Raw genomic sequence first — 20,654 nt, 5'->3', positions numbered from 1 at the left:
CTGAAAGATAGGTGAACCCCCCAAAAAGGGGCCTTTGATCTATCCCTGAAGTTCCCTTGTCATCTCTAGAGTTGAGAACTTTTAGTACGTTATACTATCAGGTACTCCAACGTCCCATAGTTTTTAATCGGTTTATATTACTCTAACTTGCTCTTAAAAGACTGTCTTTTTTCTCTCTGTTTTAATGTCCGAAGAGTAATATATCCAACTGACCAACCACAAACAAGTATCAGCAGTTGACCGGAACAGTGGCGCAGCGTTACGTTGTGTTTATGTAGTCGTAAACGTGATGTCCAATGTAGTCAAGAGTCAAGGTAGTATAGGGAAGAATCTGGTGTATGTGATATTGACAACTGTATTTTGTTTGAACAGTTTTTCATAAAACCGTAGTGCAGTGTTCGTATGAAAAGTGAAATATTACTTCTAACTCTATGTCTACTAGTTAAGGCAATATAATTATTTAATAGCCTATTTGTTTAACTGAAGGTGTGGCTATTAAATCATCCAAATGTGGCCCTATCTGGCATATTTCTTTAGGGAAGGGTTGTGAAATTGATTTGTTTAGTTAGAATATTGAATTATATATTGGAATAAATAGTAATCAAGTCTTTTTAGTTTGTTAATTTCTGTGGAAATCAAACATAAAAAGTTCCTTAATAGCTCAACCAAGAATGTCACCAATGAATGGCAATAGTAATAATAACAATTCCTCATCAGCAGCTGCAAAAACCACATCTCCAACTCCAACACAATGGCATACTTTGGCCAAAAGCAAAGACAGTTCTCCAGACAAAACATATTCAAACCGTTATTTCCCAGTTAAAGTCCTTCAAAATCTGAATATTCTTAGGCAAAATAGCAGATTTTGTGATGTCTCTATTGTGGCTGGAGGAAAAATGATGAAGGTGAGTCATTGTCATCAGTTTGTTCAACTTAACACTTACCACTTATCATAGTTTAGCCTTAACTCCATTACTTCTTTATAATGAAGAAGAGGAATCATAATAAGCTATGGTAGAATAAACGGCCACCACGACAATCGAATCAGTATGTAGTTAGTTAACTATAACTACATAACACCTTGAGTACCAATGTTTATGTCAGGTTCATTCCAAGCCAATTGAACCAGGAAAAAATAATTTTCTCACCTACCATCTCAGATTTGTATGAAACTTTGTAGCTTTGATCTATGTGTAAAGATGAGTACAACTACCAAATTTGGATTTTTTATCTCACTTAGTATTCCAGTTATGGCACTTTAAACTTTTTACGTTTTTCAATTCCCGCACTCTGGATAGCACCAAACAAAACATGACATAGAAAAGAAATTAATTTCTCATTTCCTCATTTGACACTCAATCTTTATGAAATTTTCAAGGCAGGTTCCTTGAGTACTAAGGAATTTGAAAAAAATTACCTCAATTTCCTAAGTTGAACCTAAAATATTATAAAAAATTACATTTTTGATTTTTAAAGTTTAAAAACGCAAAGGGTAGGGTACGATAAGCGGACCCGGTTTTTTATATCTAAAAATGTAATCATCGATACCTAATACTCGCATCTCAAATCCTAGACTATCAATTGATATAAAAGTATCTATGTAGTCCTCAATATCAATCATATGTTTTAAAGTAAAATATGAATTTAATATTTACAGTGATCAAACAAGTTATTATAACCAAGATTAGGAAAACTGAAGACGACCATATTTGCTCCTCTCACAGTTACAGTTCTTTCTTTCCCGCAAATGTCACAAAGTGGATTTTTCGGTACGAGTCCAACATGTTGAAGCCACGAAAAACATGTCCTATCATCTTTCTAAGCAATGTCATGTAGTTTTCTAAAATTTACTGCCATTTTTTGTAACCAAATGTTGCTTATGTAAAATTGAAATATTACCTTACGTGTATTATTTGAAAGTGTTTACATCCTGTTAATATAGATTATTTAAGTTAATTTTTCAAAATAATTAATTAGTATCGATGGTTATGATTAAATAATATCGTTTACCAATTTCGAAATAAAAAACCGGGTCCGCTTAGTAGTACTCTAACCAAACGCAAATATGTTTTAATGTTAAATTCAATATCTCAAAAAGGGAATGAGGTAATCAAGAAATTCTTTATTGTCTTTATTATCTGCATAATATGGGCTTTATTTGCATTGAAACCAAAATAGACTTTCCACAAATCTCTTATTTTTTTAATTTATTTTAAAATATTTTTTCATTACGAAGAAGCCTCGAAATTGCACTTAGTCTTAAAGAATTGGGGGTTGGAACCGCCTCCTGTCAAGTTCCATGAGGAAGGATTTTGGGTATGAAATCCTCTCTTTTTAGTCATGCCTCTTTGGAAGGAGGGGAGGCCAGTTCTCAGCCTCTCCAGTCCTAGCAGACAGGGATGGCCCGCCCTTGTGTCTAGGCTAGCAACTGCTTTTAACACGTAGGGAGTCCCACCAACTGCAACAGTCATCCACCATTGTAGAAAACCTATCGATCTACCCCTGCACCTCAATATCTCAACATTTGCGGATATGTGCCACTCCTGGACATCCCCTGATTTATGTGACATTTTGATTTTTCTGAAAGGTATAGCACTCTTGGGGTCACAAATTTATTACTATTGTGTTTTCTGGTTTAACACGCTTGATTATTAATAGACTAAGCGATTCATAATTCCAATTATTTGTTGGGCAAACCTCCAATCCAAACCTACCCTTTCTTCTTTCCCTTTTAGAAATGTCTAATTATATTTCCATAATGCTAATCACGTATTTAGCCTCTATCACTTTCCCACAAGGCATAATTTTATTTTTCAATCAACTCATCTAATTCTTCTATTACTCCTTCGCCACCTAGCAACTCTTCATTTTCAACTTTGTCATCTAACCGTACAAAACAAACTCCCCTCGAGAATGATTTAACCAAGTTACAATGGTATGTCTGCACATAGTGATGCCTTCAAAGCTGCGTACATTAATGAAAACTAATAGTAGGTTTGGTTCCAACTGAAATAGCACATTGTTGTTTGTATATATTTGTAAAGCCAAATTTTGAATGTTCCGATAAAGTATTCTCTAGTATACTATTTCACTAGTAAGTATTTTACTTTTGTCGTGCACTCATTGGCAGCTCCCCTTCCTTGGCTCCCAGTGCTGTGTTGTATATCTCTACTCTAGACTTGGCGTAAAGAAGCATTACTCAAGGAGTAGGCTATATTAAAATGTTATATGACTCTCATCTTATTATGCAAGGTTTTCCCACCGTGTGAAAGTTGATTAAGTTGAGAAACCCTTCCTTGTGAACTTTTTTCCAGTAGAAGTGTCATCTGCATAAATAACAGCACCCACAGATACATTTTTTGGCAAATCATTAATCAAAATATTGAAGAAAAATGGGCCAAGTACTTTTGAAGTTAGAATACAAGTTCTTGGGTTTTCAATTGTTCGATCATAAATGAGATTACCTACCTGAGTCGTCAGTCCTCTGATGCAACCTCTATTGATCCAAGGCTCCTGGATTAGGGCGATATCCAGGCCTGTTGAGATAAACCTTCTTCCCAAGATGTCAGTTGCGTCCTTTGCATGGTGTAGGTTTATCTGTATTAGGCGCATACTTACACCTTTTTCCCACCTCCCCCAGGTGGTCCATCGCCGTCTCTTCTTTTGGATTGCTTGGAGACTTTGTCCCCTTTTCTTCCTCGAGCCGAGACGGATGGTCCTTTGAGAGAAGGTCCCCTCTTCAAGAAGAGAGAACAGGTTGGTTTATCAACTTCGACCGCTGCACTGGCTTGTGGAGTAGACCTTTCTGGTAAGGTATGTACAGATTGCTCTGACACCTTCGTGGCCTCCTCCACTTCCATCTCTTCAGTGGTGCTTTTTTCTGTGGTGACCGTCTCAGATTTCTCTGAAGTCCCCTCTTCCCTTGTGGGTTGTTCTGTGTTTCCTTGGTGTTTCTTTTTCAGTCTAAGCTGAACTTTTCCAAACTTGTAGCCGATCCATGGACCTTCCTTCTCAAGCTTGTTCGCTGTAGCGCAGTCGACTGCCAGGGTGAGTAGAACGGACTTCCCCTCGTCGCTTCTATGCAGAACGTTCCATTCTCCGACAGATAGCTCTTTGTTTTGTCCTTTTAGGAGCTTCATTATCTTGTCGGTAGTATCGTGTGTACTATCAGAAAGATAGACTGTCGCAATTCTCGCACGAGGGATTTCTTCCTCTAGTACAATCCTCAGACTGGCCTCTTCCCAAGGCTTGAGGGAGTCTTGCTTTCCTTTAAGCCATTCAGCTGTTTCAGTGTTTTCGCAGGTGAAGATTAGAACCCCTTGTCTCCTGTTGATACCGTAGAATCTTGGAGAGTAGGGACCCTCCTGTTCTTCCACGATAGCTTCCAGGATGAAGCTCTGGATCATCTCCATCTGTTCCGTTGTGAGTAGGGTCTTGGGAAAATTGGAGTGTAAAACCCCCACCCTTATACCAGCTACCGCTTGTTTGTAGGAAGGGGGTTTCTGGGGTTGTCCAGATTGCTCCTTGTGTTCCCCTTGATTTCCTTCATTCTTTGTTTTTTTCCTCTGATGGGCCTCCGGAGTGGATCCATCAGAGTGAGGTCTTGCTCTCAAACCCCAAATCCCCACAAAATGACATCACATCTAAGTCAGAAAAATAACTGCTCTAAATTTAATGTATCAAAAAAAAATCTCCAAAAACAAAAAGAAGACTCAGTTCAGTGTAGCATTGCAAGTTGCCAAATGCAAGGAGGCTGCAACACCCCAAGGACAGGACTCAAGAAAACAACCAGGGCGACAAGCCTCTGAAACGAGTCCTCTGACGACACCAACATCAGCAATGCCTGGCCTTAAAATAACTTCAGCTTCCACATCTTCCCATAAGATCTCAAGATCACCACCAGCTTTAGCAAAAATCAGAAAAGAAGGAGAAAGTATCGAGGAGTTCTTCAACCGTCACATTGATGAGTACAAGGACAATATTAACATTTATAAAGACAAGGTAAAAAAATACGGCAAACCCTCTGCATTATGTGAAACTGCCACCTCATATATGCCTAACCAGTCTCCTACACAACCAGGACCTCAGACTCAAACCTCTTCACAGGATGCGACCCACCAACTTGACACTTTTTTAGATAAAACCAAAATCAAGTCCACAAGGACATAGCTGAGCCGAAATTAGCAACAGCACAAGAACCAAAAATAAATCAAAATCCCCAAAATATAAATTCTTCCAAACCTAGAAATAAGCACCAGAAACTTATGATTGCACACCAAAATATTGACAGCCTTCAGAACAAAACCGACAGACTTGCTCATTTTCTCCACAACAACAAACCAGACTTACTAATACTTACTGAGCATGGCTTAAACAACGAAAAGCTGGAGAGCACTAGAATCCTTGGCTACAGACTTATAGGCAGCTTTAATAGACAACAACACAGAAAAGGTGGAGTGGCTGTCTTTGCAAACTTAAACCTTAAAAATAAAATTACAGTAATATCCTTATCAGGAACCACATCAGAACTTATATGTGAAACCATCCTTCTAAAAATTGAGATGAAACAAGGATTCTTGCACCTTTTAGGTTTATACAGGCCACCTAGTAGCAACTTGGAAGAAGCATTAGATATTTTATCATCTGAATTGGACAAAATAACATCTTTTAAAAACCCGGTACTCGTAATAGGGGATGTCAATGTAGACAACCTGGTGGCAAGCAACGACAGAAGAAACTTGGACGATATGATTCACGGCTATGGACTGAGCAGACTTCACCTACCCCATACAAGAATAACCAGTCACAGCAAGACTTCTATAGATTTCATATGCACCAACATTAACGAAACTGAAATATCAACCAGAGTGCTAAAAACAGGCCTCTCAGATCACACTGCCCAGTTATGCTTTATCTCTACAAACATGACAAGCCCCACGCAGACACAATCATACAGAAGACAATTTAACACAAGAACCGTAGAAGAACTGAGGTATAATCTACAAACACAGGACTGGTCACAAGTTATGCTCACAGACAATGTGGATGCTGCTTATAAAGCGTTTCATGGGATCCTCCAATCTGCAATGAACATAGCCTGCCCTCTCAAAATAGTAAAACATAAAAGAAATCCCACCAAGAATATATGGGATGATGAAAGCCAGGCGCTAAAAAACGCATACTTAGAGGCACTAAATCGAGAACACATTACGGGCCATCCTGACGACAAAAAAGAAACAGCCCAAAGGAAAAAATCCTACGACTTAAAACTAAAAACCCTAAGAAAACAGCTTAACTCCTCCTACATTGAAAGATCTGACAACAAATCAAAAGCCATGTGGAAAGTGATTAATAATGAAAGAAAAGAGATATTAGAAAAAACTCAACTTGAACGCTTAAACATACAGGACTACGCATCAGACTCTCCAATAGACATTGCCAATTACTTAAATAGCTTCTTTGCTACAATTGCTGACAGAACACTTGATACCAAAGGAAATGAACAACGAACAACACACACAATAGAACCAAATTACATACCCCAAATACCAAGACTAATTTTCCAGGAGACAAATGAAATAGAAGTCGGAAACATCATAGACACCTTAAAATCAAAAACATCAACAGGAGACGATGAAATATCTTCTAAATTGGTCAAACAATGCAAACATGAAATTATCACTCCACTAACAACTATTATAAACAAATCACTTTTACAAGGGACTTTTCCCAGCGGGTTGAAACTCGCAAAAATTTATCCAAAATATAAGACTGGAGCAACTGACGAAGCCACCAGTTATCGGCCAATCTCACTTATCTCCACTTTTTCCAAAATCCTGGAGCGAGTAGTGCTAACTAGACTACTGGACCATCTCAAACAGCACCACCTTCTTACTCCGAGACAACATGGTTTTGTAAAAGACAGATCTACAGCAACAGCACTGGTCCAACTAATTGAAACCATCATTGATAAATTGGAAGCAGGATATATAGCCACAAGTATACTTTTGGACTTTACCAAGGCCTTCGATTGTCTAGACCACAAGCTCATTACAAAAAAACTGCAAACTCTGGGAATCATTGACAAAGAAATAGACTGGTTCAAGAGCTACCTCAGCAATAGGACACAGATTGTGGAAATTACTTACACTACACACAACACGGTTAAAAAAGTAAAATCTGAACCACTACCAGTAAGCAGAGGAGTGCCGCAAGGCTCTGTTCTTGGACCCGTCTTGTATATCCTTCTGACTAGCGACTTTCCAGAATACCTTCAAAACCATTGTGAAATGGTAATGTACGCCGATGATACAGCCCTTATTGTAGCAAACAAAAACAAAGATCAACTAGACATTGACTCCTTTGTAGCTTTTAATATGGCTAAACAATATTGCAACCTAAATGATTTGGTTTTAAATGAATCAAAAACCCAACAACTAATTTTTACAGCTACTCAAAATAACTATCATGGTCTCCCAGAAGTAACTACAATAGAATTCGGAAAGTATTTAGGACTCACCTTGGACCGAAATTTATCTTGGGAACCACACATCAACCAGCTCTGTCAAAAACTAAATAGCAGTCTTTACGCAATAAGGAGAATTGCACAAATCAGCAACACTGATGTAGCTATGACAGCATACTACTCGTTGTTTGAATCTCACTTGAGATACGGCCTGATAGCCTGGGGAGGCACGACAATCTCAAATCTCCAAAGGATACTGGTTCTACAAAAAAGGACAATTAGAGCTCTAAAAGGACTAGGACCACTTGACACATGCCAAACAGCCTTCAAAGAACTGAGAATTCTGACTGTAGTAGAACTCTACATCCAAGAGACAATCCTCTATACAATCAAATCAGGACAAGCAAGGACTGGAGACGGACACTCCTATAACACCAGACACAGGAGCAACTTTCTCCTAAATCAACATCATCTCAGCTTATTTGAGAGGAAACCTTCTTATCGAGGAGCAATGTTCTTCAACATTCTACCTGAATCCCTAAGAAGACTGCCAGAAAAGAACTTCAAAGCCTCCTTGAGAAACTGGCTACTGGAGCGACCAATTTACACAATCCAAGAATTTGTTCAATGTAGAACACACAATTTTTGACAAACACTAACTCATACACCAATTGTAACATAAACATGACTTTTGCCCTGTTCTCCAAGAATATGTGCAATAAAGAATATTCTATTCTATTCTATTCTATTTTCGGTTTCTTTCCCTCCTTTTGTTTGTTTAATTTTTTGTTTCTTTCTTCTGGAATTGGTTTTAGGGCCAATTCCCTGGCTTCTTCTTGGGAGTACCCTCTTTTTCGAAACCAGACCATGCGTTTCCTGGCGGCTCCACTTAACTTAGGCAGTACTGGGAGCTGTCTCTCGACTTTTGGTGATCGCCCTCCAGTATTGCATCTTCTTCATCGGTTTCGACTCTGACCGAGTCGGAGGCTTTTGGACTTCTACTAGGAAGTCCGCCTGTTTTTTGGGTTTGTTCAGGATTGCTAGGGTCAGAGCCAATCATCAATCCCTCTATGTTTCGTGAATTTTCATTCACTTTTTGAGTGCTACAAGAGCTCTCTGGTTTTGTTTGGTTGTCTTTAAATTCTGTACTCATTGTGTTCCCACGAGTAGCGGAGATCTAAAGGTCACCCCAAGCATTGTTCCGCTCTACTTGGGGAAGGCTAGGTTTAAACTGGAGGTCGCCAGGTATCCAGAGTTCGCATATTAACGACCAAGCTCTCCCTTGATCACGCAGCCCTCAGCATATGCTGTTCCACCTTGGCTTGGATACAGAGAGAAACTAGATTTAGAATAGTTTAAGATAGATTATTGGGAAGATTACCCGACAGGTGAGAGTAGTAGGAAAAGAAAATTAAATATTGTGGGATAGTTTACAGAAAGCCCGCCAGATCAGCTCAGCCTGATCAGAATTATCAAAGAAGACAAGATTTGGATCAGGCAGTTCCCAGGTGCACATGCACGAAAAATACAGCACTTGAGAAGAGAGAAGGTGGCTGTGCATGTGCTTCGTGGATGCTCTGGCTTGGCACATGTGTTGGGGTATGAAGACCCCGCCACTTCCGCACCCATTGATGAACCTTCCTCAGAAAGAGTGGATGGTACTGAATCGATCTAGTACAGAGATGGGCAGATGCAACTTGTGGAAGTATAAATGGGAAATGTCAGAAGACCCGACAAGTGATTGTGATCATGAGAATCGAACTATAGAACACACAGTTAATGGCTGTCCTCTACGACTATCCGTACGGTTTGGCTGTATTGCACAAGTTGAGTGAAGTAGAGCTTGAATGGCTGAAGGATCTTAGCTTTGTGAGGGAGATCAGATAGACCTTTTTAAACTGTAGACATTGTACAAGTACTTAGTGTACTGAAGCAATTTAAGTAGTATTTTACATCTTATTTTGTACTTGTTTCTGGACAAAAATGTTGTTGGTTATAAAGAAGCCAACTATGCATAAGACACTAGTGAGACAACACATGCATGACCATGCATTACAGTACCAGGGCACTAGTGTATTACAACAAGAATCATTATACAATACTAGTCGATATCTACAAATCAAAATCACTATAAATAATTTGTATCAGTGTACTACATGCTGTTTCATTAACCACTGGTTCATTCATTTTACAGGTACATCGAGCCATACTCTCTGCCAGTAGTCCATACTTTCAGGCGATGTTTTCCAATGGATTGGTCGAGGAACAAAAGGATACCATAGAATTACATTCAATCTCTCCCTACATCCTCAATTTACTTGTAGACTTCATTTATACAGGTAAGTTGAATAACACTGGTTTTTCTGTGTCCATACATTTTAGAATGTCTTACAGATACATAGTGAGAGGACATTAACCATGACCTGCTTACATTGTGAAATTTGAAAACAACAAATACCACATTGTATTCTTTGGTACAAATGTAACTACGTTGTGTAAGGAGGTGGATGTTCTTAGATATAATAAATATATAACATAAAAATTACAAAAATAAAGTTACTCCATCTTTAAAAATTGCTCTATAGGAAGCAGACTCTTTTACTCCATCCAGTACAGACTGGAGGCTGTAGAAGACGTAGAAGAGATCTTCTTATATAATCCAGCTGAACAAAGTTCAATCAAAATATGCAAAATAAACAGCCAGCTACTGTATGAAACAGAAAACATGGAATCATCATCGCTATGTTTGGCGGAGGAAGAAGCTGCCGTAATGTGTAATAAGTTTGATAAAGAAATAGCCAGTTTCAAAAACCAAACAAAACTCTTGAAAATAAAAGTTATAGTTTTTTATTAAGTACATGTTTTAGAGTTAGTGAAGTTGATACACAACATGGTGGTTGTGATTCCTGACTTTCGTGTGTCACAACGCTATGGTATGATTTTTTTATTTTAACCTATTTTTGTAATTATGTGTTAGGTTAGTTATTTACCTGAAGAAGAGATCAGATTGCAGATCTCAAAACGTAGTGTTACTGATTTTTTTGTTTCGCTGAATAAAAGCAACATTTCATAGCTAAAGTGATCAAAAGCAACAATTAATGGGATACAAGGAAACTAGCCCTAATGAAAGAGATTTTTTTTTTTTTCGGGAAAAATTGGTGGAGAATTCTGCTTGTGACAGACTTCACGAACATTATATTTATCTAAAAAGAAACTTCATAAGAAGTCAATAGAAGACACAAAATTAGCACATAATGCAGCAGTAATAGAGAACAGTAATAATAAATTCAAGGCAGCCTAGAATTTAATTTAAAAAAATACAAACAACTCATTGTCTCAACCAGACATAAATATTACTCTAAATCACTTTAACAAATTTGTTTATCAATTCAGTTAAGCTAATGAAGGACGATATAAAGAAGCCTAACATTGACAGTATGAGCTTAATTATAAATCCCCATATTGGCAGAAAAGTTTTTTCTTTTCCAGAAGTCTCAATTGAGGAAGTCATAAAAGCTATGAAGACTTAAAAACTCATAAAGTAAAGCTGTTTTTAGTGTATCTAACAGTATGTTTTACATTCATTTTCATTTACATTCACAATCATACAAGAGGGATATTTTCTGGATGAATTAAAGTTGTCAAGACTTTGCCAAATTTTTAAAAAAGGGTCTAGAAATCTCACTGAGAGCTGAACAATATCAATTGTTCCAGTACAGTCTAAAATTACTAAATGAAAAATTGTTGAAAATTACTGGTGTAAAAAAATGTGAATAACAGCTAATTATAAATTGAATATAATATTAAAACAAAACAAAAAAACACAAAATATGATTTGAAAACACTTGAATAAAACTAATGGTTTTTGTATATCAGTAATTAAAAACGAAGTTTGAAATTGTAACTATTAAAATATCAAATTGTTATAACTTACTTTTATCAAAATGATACAAATCTGGTATACTTAATACATCTTAATGAACTGTTATTTGATTTCGCTAATTTTGCAGGTGAAATAACAATAAATCAAGAGAACGTTCAAGACCTGATAGTTGCTGCTGACATGTTAGAGCTGAACGAAGTTGTGTTGGGGTGCACAGAATTCCTCAAACAAGAGTTACACCACACAAATGCCATAGGAATCTACAGGTAGGTCCATTCTAAACCTGGTAGAGATGGATTGGTAGTGCATGAAAGAAGGGGAAATTTCCCCTCTTCCACCTTTTGTACGGCGTTTGGCAAGATCAGATACATTGCAGAACCAATAATTTGGGTATCAAAGATCCGGACCATCACTAATACAAGTTTAATTCGGATGAAGTGAGTACATTATCTGTCTAAAAGCATCGACTCAACTAATTATGAAACTTGCTGTCTCCTACACCGTAAAATACGAATTGCTTATTTGGTGGAGGCGTGAGGTTACTTACTCTCTGAACTTGAGGTACATTCTTTTTAGTTTGTAATCAGATCCAATAATCAGGATTATGGCCAACCAGCACCTTGCCACTTTATCAGAGTTAACTTTATCTACAGCTTTCGTCCTGAGGTTTAGATGATGACTATCCAAGACTCAGTGCCACATCATCAGATAGCACATCCCCTCTGTTGTGTAGGAAGGACTAGGAGTTTTGTTATTAATTTCCAGAGGCCAGTTTGCATTCCCCGAAATAGTTGATCAAGTATAGCATTGGAGGTTAATACGTTTTGAAAACTTTTTTTATATTTTATATTTGTAACAATTTAGCAACTTGCTTTAGTTAACCCTTTAACGTGTTTACTGCAACAGATCTCACTCATTATAAACCCTCAGTGAAGGTGTTGTATTATATCTAGGTAGTTCTGTACAGTAGTCAACTATCGCAGATGCTTTATGGCACAGAATCAGAATGAGAGATTCTTAGTAACTTTATGGAGAACATACTCTATGAAGGTAAATAACTTTGTGGAGAACATACTCTATGAAGGTAAAAATGAAGTTAGTGATGGTAACTTTGATGACAAAATGTTGAGTGAAAGTGGCGATTAAGATATTTAAGAGCATTATGTGATAAGGCCTAACCTTCAAATCTTCATATATTTATAACTAACAAAAAATAAATATCACTTTGTGTTATATTCTCAACTTTATTACTGAAAAGAGATTATACATTTTTGTTTAATAATTATTTTACAATAATTTGTTCCCAAATGCTTGCAAATCTACTAAAACAGGTTGGTATTGTGCATATTACTTTGGGAAATTGCTGTGGACTCAAAATTTTAAAATGTTGTTATACGTTGAAAATCAATAATTGGGAGACAAACTACCACAATCTACCCTATTTTATAAATACAATACATGGAATATTTGCACTCAGATTACATTGATTAAAAATGAATTACAGGTCCATATGGTAGGGACAGTGAATACGCCTGATCTGATGAAAAACCGATTCAGATTAAGGAAGAGACTGATCAATCTGCGAGGTCAATCTTATTTCTAAGCAGTGCAGTTTGAACAAACTATAGATGGTATTACCAACATGAGTTTACCCCTCTCTAGAAGAATGAAAATAATAATCTATGTTGGTGTTACGGACACTGTAGGTGGTGTGGTTGTTATTGTAATGTATACAGAACTTCTGAGTATCGTGCACTTAATACTTTACCTACTAATTTTAAAAGCTTTAAATTGACTAATGAGACGATACATTGTTTTGAAATATAAAGAGCTAAAAAAAAATCTTGGAAGAGTATGAAACTTGATGGAGTGATTTATAAATGCAATTTCAGATGCAGAAATAGGCACTTTATTTATCTAATGAATAATTAATATGGATAAACAATGCAAGATCATCTACTACAACCCATAACAAGAGAATAATAATTTGTGTAGGGAAATAAACGAAAATAAAATAAATTTCATTTTTTTTGTCTTAATGTATGCCAGACAACATTTATTAATAATTAAAGTTTTAGCCTCATTATTTAATTACGCTTGTATTGATTGGATTACGATCAAGGCAATTCCTATTCATATAATTTATTATGAAGAAGTTAAAGAAAGATACTACTAACTGAATTGTAGATTTCTGTGTTTGTCTTGTGGCTTACGGAAACAGTAGTCAGATGAAATGGAATAGGTGAATACACACTAAAATGTACTTATTAATCCTTTAAGGAGTGCATGTAAACGCTACATAATGAGTATGGACGTCATATGACGTTTAGCCTCTGTATTTTTGTATTATCATAAATGCATTGCTATTACTGATTGCCTTTAGGTAGATTAGTCTGTAAAGTGGTTCCATCTATCGGCAACATACTTAACTTCCATGTTTGTGCTCGCATTCACTTGTAATCTGATTTTACCACCAGATTGCAGTAGACACCAGGTATAGAAGTCACTGACTCAAGGTCGCGTCGCGCGTGCATCGCTTTGCTGTCAGAATATGCCACCACATTATATTAGCCATTCCTTGTATACTGCATACTGTGGCCATATTTATCTTGTGAGAGTGACATATTTGTTGAGCAACCATCTAGTTTGTTACTGTTGTCCAAATGGCAGAAAATACTGATTGAGTCTGCCGTAGTGAGGAAATAAGACATTTGATTTAAAAAGTACTGAAATATTGACTTGTAGAACACGTATTCCTTTTTTATTAAGCTTTCAAATGTAAGTAAACATTTTATAAGAGATTTTAAAGATTTTAATTTTTTACTCATTTTGGTATTTTTTTTGGATTTCATCCATTACTCATTTTAGACTGTCAAAGGAAGACGTCATATGACGTCCATACTCCTTAAAGGGTTAACATTTTTTAACAGAATATACCTTATTGTGCTTACAAGAATAATATCTTGTATTTTTTATCACGGTGTATAAAATATGTATATGCGTTTTAGATTTTATATATTTCAGTTACCATTTCATTACATAATGAGTGACAGACATCCCTAAGAACTTGGGAAGAAGCCTTACATGGAAGCATATCACATTCCACTGGGTGGGGTGTTTAGGTACTTTATTGATTAGAAATATCTCTGTATGCCCCCCTTATATGTGATCTAAAACTAACTATTGGAGTTTTACATGTTTTACTCACATCAATATGCCAATATCTACCGATCAATTTTACATTGTCTTCTGATCAATTTAGCATTGTCTACCCATCAATGTAGCTCTGTAAACTAATTAATGTGACTGTATAAAAATCATTATGGCATTGTCCACCAATCAATGTGGCACTGTTCACTGATCAGCTGCTGGCACTGCTGGTTCAATATTAATCAATTTAGCAGTGTCCAAAACTTCATGTTACACTATCGATAAATGTGGCATTGTCCACATATACATATAGCATACTACACTAAAAAATGTGGTACTTTTAGCTGTTTAAGAAGCGTCGACTGACCTATTTGGTGTCGATGACGTATCTTATAAGTGCGATCGATCCCGAAATCGATTCTTATTTTACTGCTAAAAGCATTATTACCCGTCAAAGCCCTTAAAATTATAAATCAATTGAAAGTAAATTTTGTAACTAAATCTATGATGTACCTAGGTGACACATTCTTTCCAGGATGTAGTGTGTTGAATGCGTTAGTAGTTCTATTTGCACATTTATTCTTGGATTCAAATATAAAAATAATCTCTACTCTTTCTTGAACGCTGTAAATATTCCTTGTGACGTACAACACGCACCACTATCACTAAACAAATGAAACTGCATTTCCAAATATTTGGTGTGTTGAAACATGACCAGAGATAGCCGCTTATTGGACCAGGCTCCAACAATACAGTAGATAAGAAAGATAAAAGAATGATAAGACATTTACTTGTCCTGTTTACTTACAAATACTGATAGCGAAATTAGTAATTATCTTAATATTACACAAAACCTTTTGCTTTTTGCAATATCGTTGCATTCAGGAAGTAATGGTGTTGTGTTATTAGCAGTAGTACAGTAGTTTGTAGACTAATAATTGTAATTGTAAGAAATTACATTATTGGGGTCTGATACCAAACGGCTTGGCCGATTCCAATTTTTTTTTTTTTACCAAAATACAGCATTTTTTATGAGCTTCAAATTGAGGTGTCTCTAGGTATTGGTGGACATTTCAAGATTTTAGCTTTGGGTATGGGTGGACATGGGGGTAATTACCCAAATTTTGAAAATAACTATTTTTTGTTCCCACAATTAATTAATAGTATACACATTTGTTTACAGTATTTTGATACTTGGGCTAGAAGTCTTTTAATACGAGTTTGAAGTTTTTAAATGAACACACTGCTTAACACTTTATTCATATACTACATATAAGATTTTATAACAAAATTATAAAGAGACCCTGTAAAACCTACAAAAATCTGTGCACACTTTTGAATTTCTGATAGACACTTCCAGGGTTAATGTTGGTACTTTTAATTTGGTTGATGTTGGTACTTTTAATTTGGCCTTGTTGATGTAATATTTTGCAGTGATAAATGTGGAATTTTGTACTGTTCAATGTGGTCTTACGTGTTGTTACACATACAAATGTGGCGCAGGTTCGCAGATGCTCACAACTGTGCTGAGATGCGGACAACAGCTCTAAACTACATCCAGAACCACTTTCCCCACATTTACCAAGAGGAAGAGTTCCTGGAACTGCCCAAGGATCAGCTGGTCTTCTTCCTATCCAGTGAACACCTGAGGGTTGACAGTGAGTTTCAGGTAAAAGCAATTCTTATTTAATTAACTCTTTAATTTTCGCTCTTCCATTTAGAAATTGATTCCCCTATAGATTTTCTTTTTTAGTTGCAAGTAATGTTTTCAGTCTCAAAAAAGAAGGTTTTTGTTGACGTCATGAAAATAAATATGGCAAAGACGTTAAGTGAAGATAAACTGATTGAAAAATATTAAATTAAACATTGTTTTCAAGATTTTTACTTTGTTATAAATTAAATTTTAATTATATTTTCTAACAAATAATTAAAAATAGGCCTAATAAAAAATTCATCAATTTGATTTCTGTTTTTATCATGGATTCGTATTTAGTTATTTGTGACTCTTAATGTATAATATACACCAGCCTATCCACATTTTCACCATCCAGTATTGGTGGCATGTATAGCATGAATATTCACAACTACTGATTTACCAGTTTCTTAAAGGGAGTTTCAATTCCACCGATTCTAGGGAAAAGAGCTGGAATTGATACAAATGTTGGTTTTTTTATGGCCTAGCTGGTTATAGCTTGGAGCAAGTTGGATCTTTGTATGTGTCATGATCATTAACTCCGCATGAAACATATAAAGAACAAGTTTAATTTCAACATTATTAACCCTTGAAAGTGTTTGACTTTATTTGGACGCTCCGACTTACAACATCATTATGTGGTTTGACGTCCATTTACGTGTGGCGACAGCCTATCATATTTTTCTATTTGGTGGGCAATTCTTTAACTATTCCGACTAATCCTAATAATATTATAAATGTGAAAGTACCTTTGTTTGCTTGTTTTGCTTTTATGCTTATACTATTGAACTGATTGTACTGAAATTTTACATCAACATTATTAGCATTCTTGGTTTGAGAATATAGGCCTATTATTATTTCGAAGTCATAAAAGTCAACACACCAAGTCACCAAAAGATGATGTTCTGTGTGTCAGGCTATACATCTTAATATGTCACATGTTACAATCTCATATTTCATTTTTCATTTCATTTCCAAAAGATTTATTTCACAATATTTTTTTTTTATTACATGAACATGAAGTAGAGTAATAGTTCATACAAAATTCAAAATGTCATACAAGTAAAAATGGTCACATATTTTATGTTATTCAATATTAGTGCAGTTCTTTCTCAGCTTTTTTTTTTTTTTTTTTTTTTTTTTTTAACAGAGGGCCAGGTTTCCTAGGCCTGGTAGTTGCCTCTCAGCCATCCGGCTGTATTGTGCACCCTCTCCCAGGTTTAAGCTGTATCAAATCCCAGGCCTTTACAAAACCATGAGATCTTCTGGAACAATGCCTTCCTGTTCCAACCCCTTATTTCCGTATGCATAAGAACACCTAGGGATCTTGAGCGTTTGCTCTGTAATGCCGGACATTCAAATATGACGTGCTTGGCTGTTTCGTCAGCCTCGCCACATTTTCCTGCACAGTGTTTCCTGAACTGGAATACCTATTCTGTTCAGGTGACTTCGGAATATCCAATGACTGTAATAAAACCAGTCCACCTTTCTGATCTCCGTTCTACTCATTCTAAGGGCATCTGCTGCAATGTTCCTTGATGGTCCCTTGAGCATCCGCTTTGCCTGTACATTCCCCTCAGTGTTTCTCCAATGTTGTAGGTGTTTGTTAGCCATCCACTTGGTAACTGATCTACGTGCTAAGTTATATGAGACCCCACACGTTGGTTCAGGGACCGGTAAGAAGACGGTTGGCTCCCAAGTTAGCGCAACCGTCTGCCCCTTCATTTCCTGTGATTCTCTATGTCCAGGCACCCAAGTTAGAATAACTTTATTGGTTTTCGCCAGCAATTTCAAGACCTTATGGCATTCCCAGACTGCCTTCGAATTACAGTCATGGTTGGCCAAGGCCTGCAGAGCAGCCCTGCTGTCCGAGTTATTAATGTAGATGTTTTTGCCTTTGTAGCCCCTTTCCACATTAACTCTTGCACATTCTGCAAGGGGCTGTAACTTCAGCCCTGAAAGACAGTTGCCAGTTTACCTAGGCTTAAGCTTAAGTTAACCCTCGGTCTGGCTCCCCAGACCCCTGCCCCAGTACCCTTTCAGAGTCTTTGACCCGTCCGTTGTTGTACCAGGTTAGAGCCTTCTTCATGTAGTCAGGCTCACCTTTTTGACACCATTCCTTCCACTCTCAACAATGTTGACTTGAAATGGTTTTTCCCTAGTCCGTAACCTTTGCCATTCTGTCAGACATCATTTCTAGAATATCAGTTTGAGAATGTCAACGATCTTTGGAGTGCTTACTAGCATGGTGATAATGCCAGTTCCCCCATTGCACTTCAGTCTGTAGGCAGCCATCCTAGCCTCTCCTATGACGAATATGTCTAGGGGTGGGAGGTTTAGCACTACTTCCATAGCAGCGGTTGGTGTTCCTCTCATGGCACCCGTTGTCCCCAAGCATGCCAACCGCTGTACCTTTGACAGGTTTTTTGCGGCAGTCACCTGTTGGACTTTTGGCCACCATACCACTGAGCCATACACCATCATTGGCCTCCTAATGACTCTGGTGTACAGCCAGTGTGACATGTCGGGTCTAAGCCCCCATGTGCATCCTACTGCAACGTCTCACCATTTTTTTTTTTTTCATCAATGTAGTCTGAGATCGTCTGATTATGTATTCCATATGACAATTCCAGGTGAGTTTTATCATCCAGTTTGACACCTAGATATTTGAAAACTCCCTGCTTAACTGTATCTGGCCCCCACATAGGACTGGCTGTGTGATTTCCCAGTTTCCTTCTTCTTGTAAATGGTATCATGACGGTCTTCGAAGGATTTACTACAAGTCCTTCTTCGTCACAACCATCGCTCCACAATGGCCAGTGCTCTCTGCATCATTTCCAGACACGTTACCATTTGCTTACCTCTTATGAGTATAACAACATCATCTGCATAGCCTTGAGCATACATACCTGTTCATTCAGAGTCCAGAGTAAGTCATCCACAACTATGTTCCACAGGCTTGGTGATAATACACCTCCTTGTGGACAATCCTCGCTGCGTTTTTGACTCTCTTGTGATTCCGCACAGAGATGCCTGTGCTCTTTCTGCTCTTAAGCATGTTACTTATCACCCTAACAACAGTTTCCTCCGTTACCCCTGGATGTAAGCTTAGACACTATAGAGTGAGTACTGTATTATCAAAAGCTCCATCTATGTCCAGGAACACTGCTAAAGCTATTTCCTTTTGTTCAATAGCTTGCTCAATCTTGCCAACCAGACAGTGTAGGGCTGTTTCACAAGATTTACCTTTCTGATAGGCATGTTGATTTGGATGTAAGGGACGATTGATGAGGACTGTGTCCCTTAAATGCCTATCCAGAAGAACCTTCTCCATGGTCTTGACAAAAGAAGGATGTTAGGCTTATTGGTCTATAAGCCTTTGCAAACCTCATAGGAGGGTTTGCCTGGCTTCGGGATATAAATATAACACATAGAGGTCCTCCAAGATGAGGGTATGACTCCTGTCGCTAGACTAGTTTTCTAAACAGTCGTAGGAGCAGGGGTATCACCAAGTCCCCACTCTCCTGCAGTAAAGCGGGAAAAAAAATGCCATCGGTACCTGGTGATTTTTGAACGGCTTAAAAGACTCCAAGGCCCGTTTTATCCCTAAGTAGTTGATGACAGTCTTTGCACAGTTCCAGTCCACCTTAGACGAGCTATCTCTAGGTTCTCGCCGCCATTCTCTATAACAACTGTTTCACTGGTTTTGAAACGATCCTGGGAAGTGTGTATTCAGTAAAACACTGAAGAGTCTCCTCAGGATCCTTGGTGTGAGTCCATCTTCCCTAAGTATAGTACCCACCGCATTTGTGGGGCTTCGAGCTAGGACTTTTTGGAGTTTTGCGCAGTCAGGAGCCTTATCAATACTCTGACAGAATTCTCTCCACGAGTTTCTCTTAGCTCTTCTCACCTCTTTATTGTACTCTGTTAGAGCAGCAGAGTACCTGTCCCAGTTCCCATGCACGTTTGCATGTATTATATGCTCTGCGAAGGGTTTTTCCTTCAAGGGTTTCCAGCCCCTGGTTCCACCAACATGCTTTTTTCCTTGAGTTTTTCTCAATCACGGGGCAGGCTTTGTGGTACGAATTTCTTATCATGGCGTTTTTCAAAGAGTTCGCCATGTCCTCGACCCCCTTTGCCCCTGATACCCATTTTCCCTTACTAGATTGTTTTTTAGCTCTGCATTGAAAGCTACCCAATCTGTTTTCTTTGGGTTTCTATAGGTCTCCTTTATTTTATACGACCTCATGTCTAAAGGAGATATACTTATGATCTGAAGCAGATGCTTCATCAAGCACACTCCAGTTTAAAAACTTTAGTTGCAATAAAGTTGCTAGTCAGAGTTATATCTAAGACCTCTTCTCTTACCCCTGTACCTCTTCTTTGTACAAAAGTAGGTTTACAGCCTTGATTCATAATAAACTAAGTTAAGATTCTACTATGAAATTCAAGAGGCACTCACC

At 37.4% G+C, this 20,654-nt stretch overlaps 1 protein-coding gene across 2 annotated transcripts in view; it reads left to right on the top strand.

Annotated features, from left to right (window-relative positions):
• The first annotated feature begins 313 nt into the window (after positions 1-313).
• The window catches only part of LOC124367739 (actin-binding protein IPP-like), a 39,248-nt gene continuing 18,907 nt past the window's right edge, over positions 314-20,654 (top strand). For both annotated transcript variants that reach the window (XM_046824818.1, XM_046824819.1), the window contains exons 1-4: positions 314-905; positions 9,660-9,804; positions 11,476-11,614; positions 16,002-16,167. In XM_046824818.1, the coding sequence (XP_046680774.1) occupies positions 672-905; positions 9,660-9,804; positions 11,476-11,614; positions 16,002-16,167 (684 nt within the window). In that variant the 5' untranslated portion in view covers positions 314-671. The remainder of the gene's footprint in view (positions 906-9,659; positions 9,805-11,475; positions 11,615-16,001; positions 16,168-20,654) is intronic.

The sequence above is a fragment of the Homalodisca vitripennis genome, chromosome 8 (genome assembly GCF_021130785.1).
Source record: "Homalodisca vitripennis isolate AUS2020 chromosome 8, UT_GWSS_2.1, whole genome shotgun sequence".
NCBI lineage: Eukaryota > Metazoa > Arthropoda > Insecta > Hemiptera > Cicadellidae > Homalodisca > Homalodisca vitripennis.
Note: the sequence above shows the minus strand (reverse complement) of the source record. Positions and strands in the feature narration are given on the sequence as shown.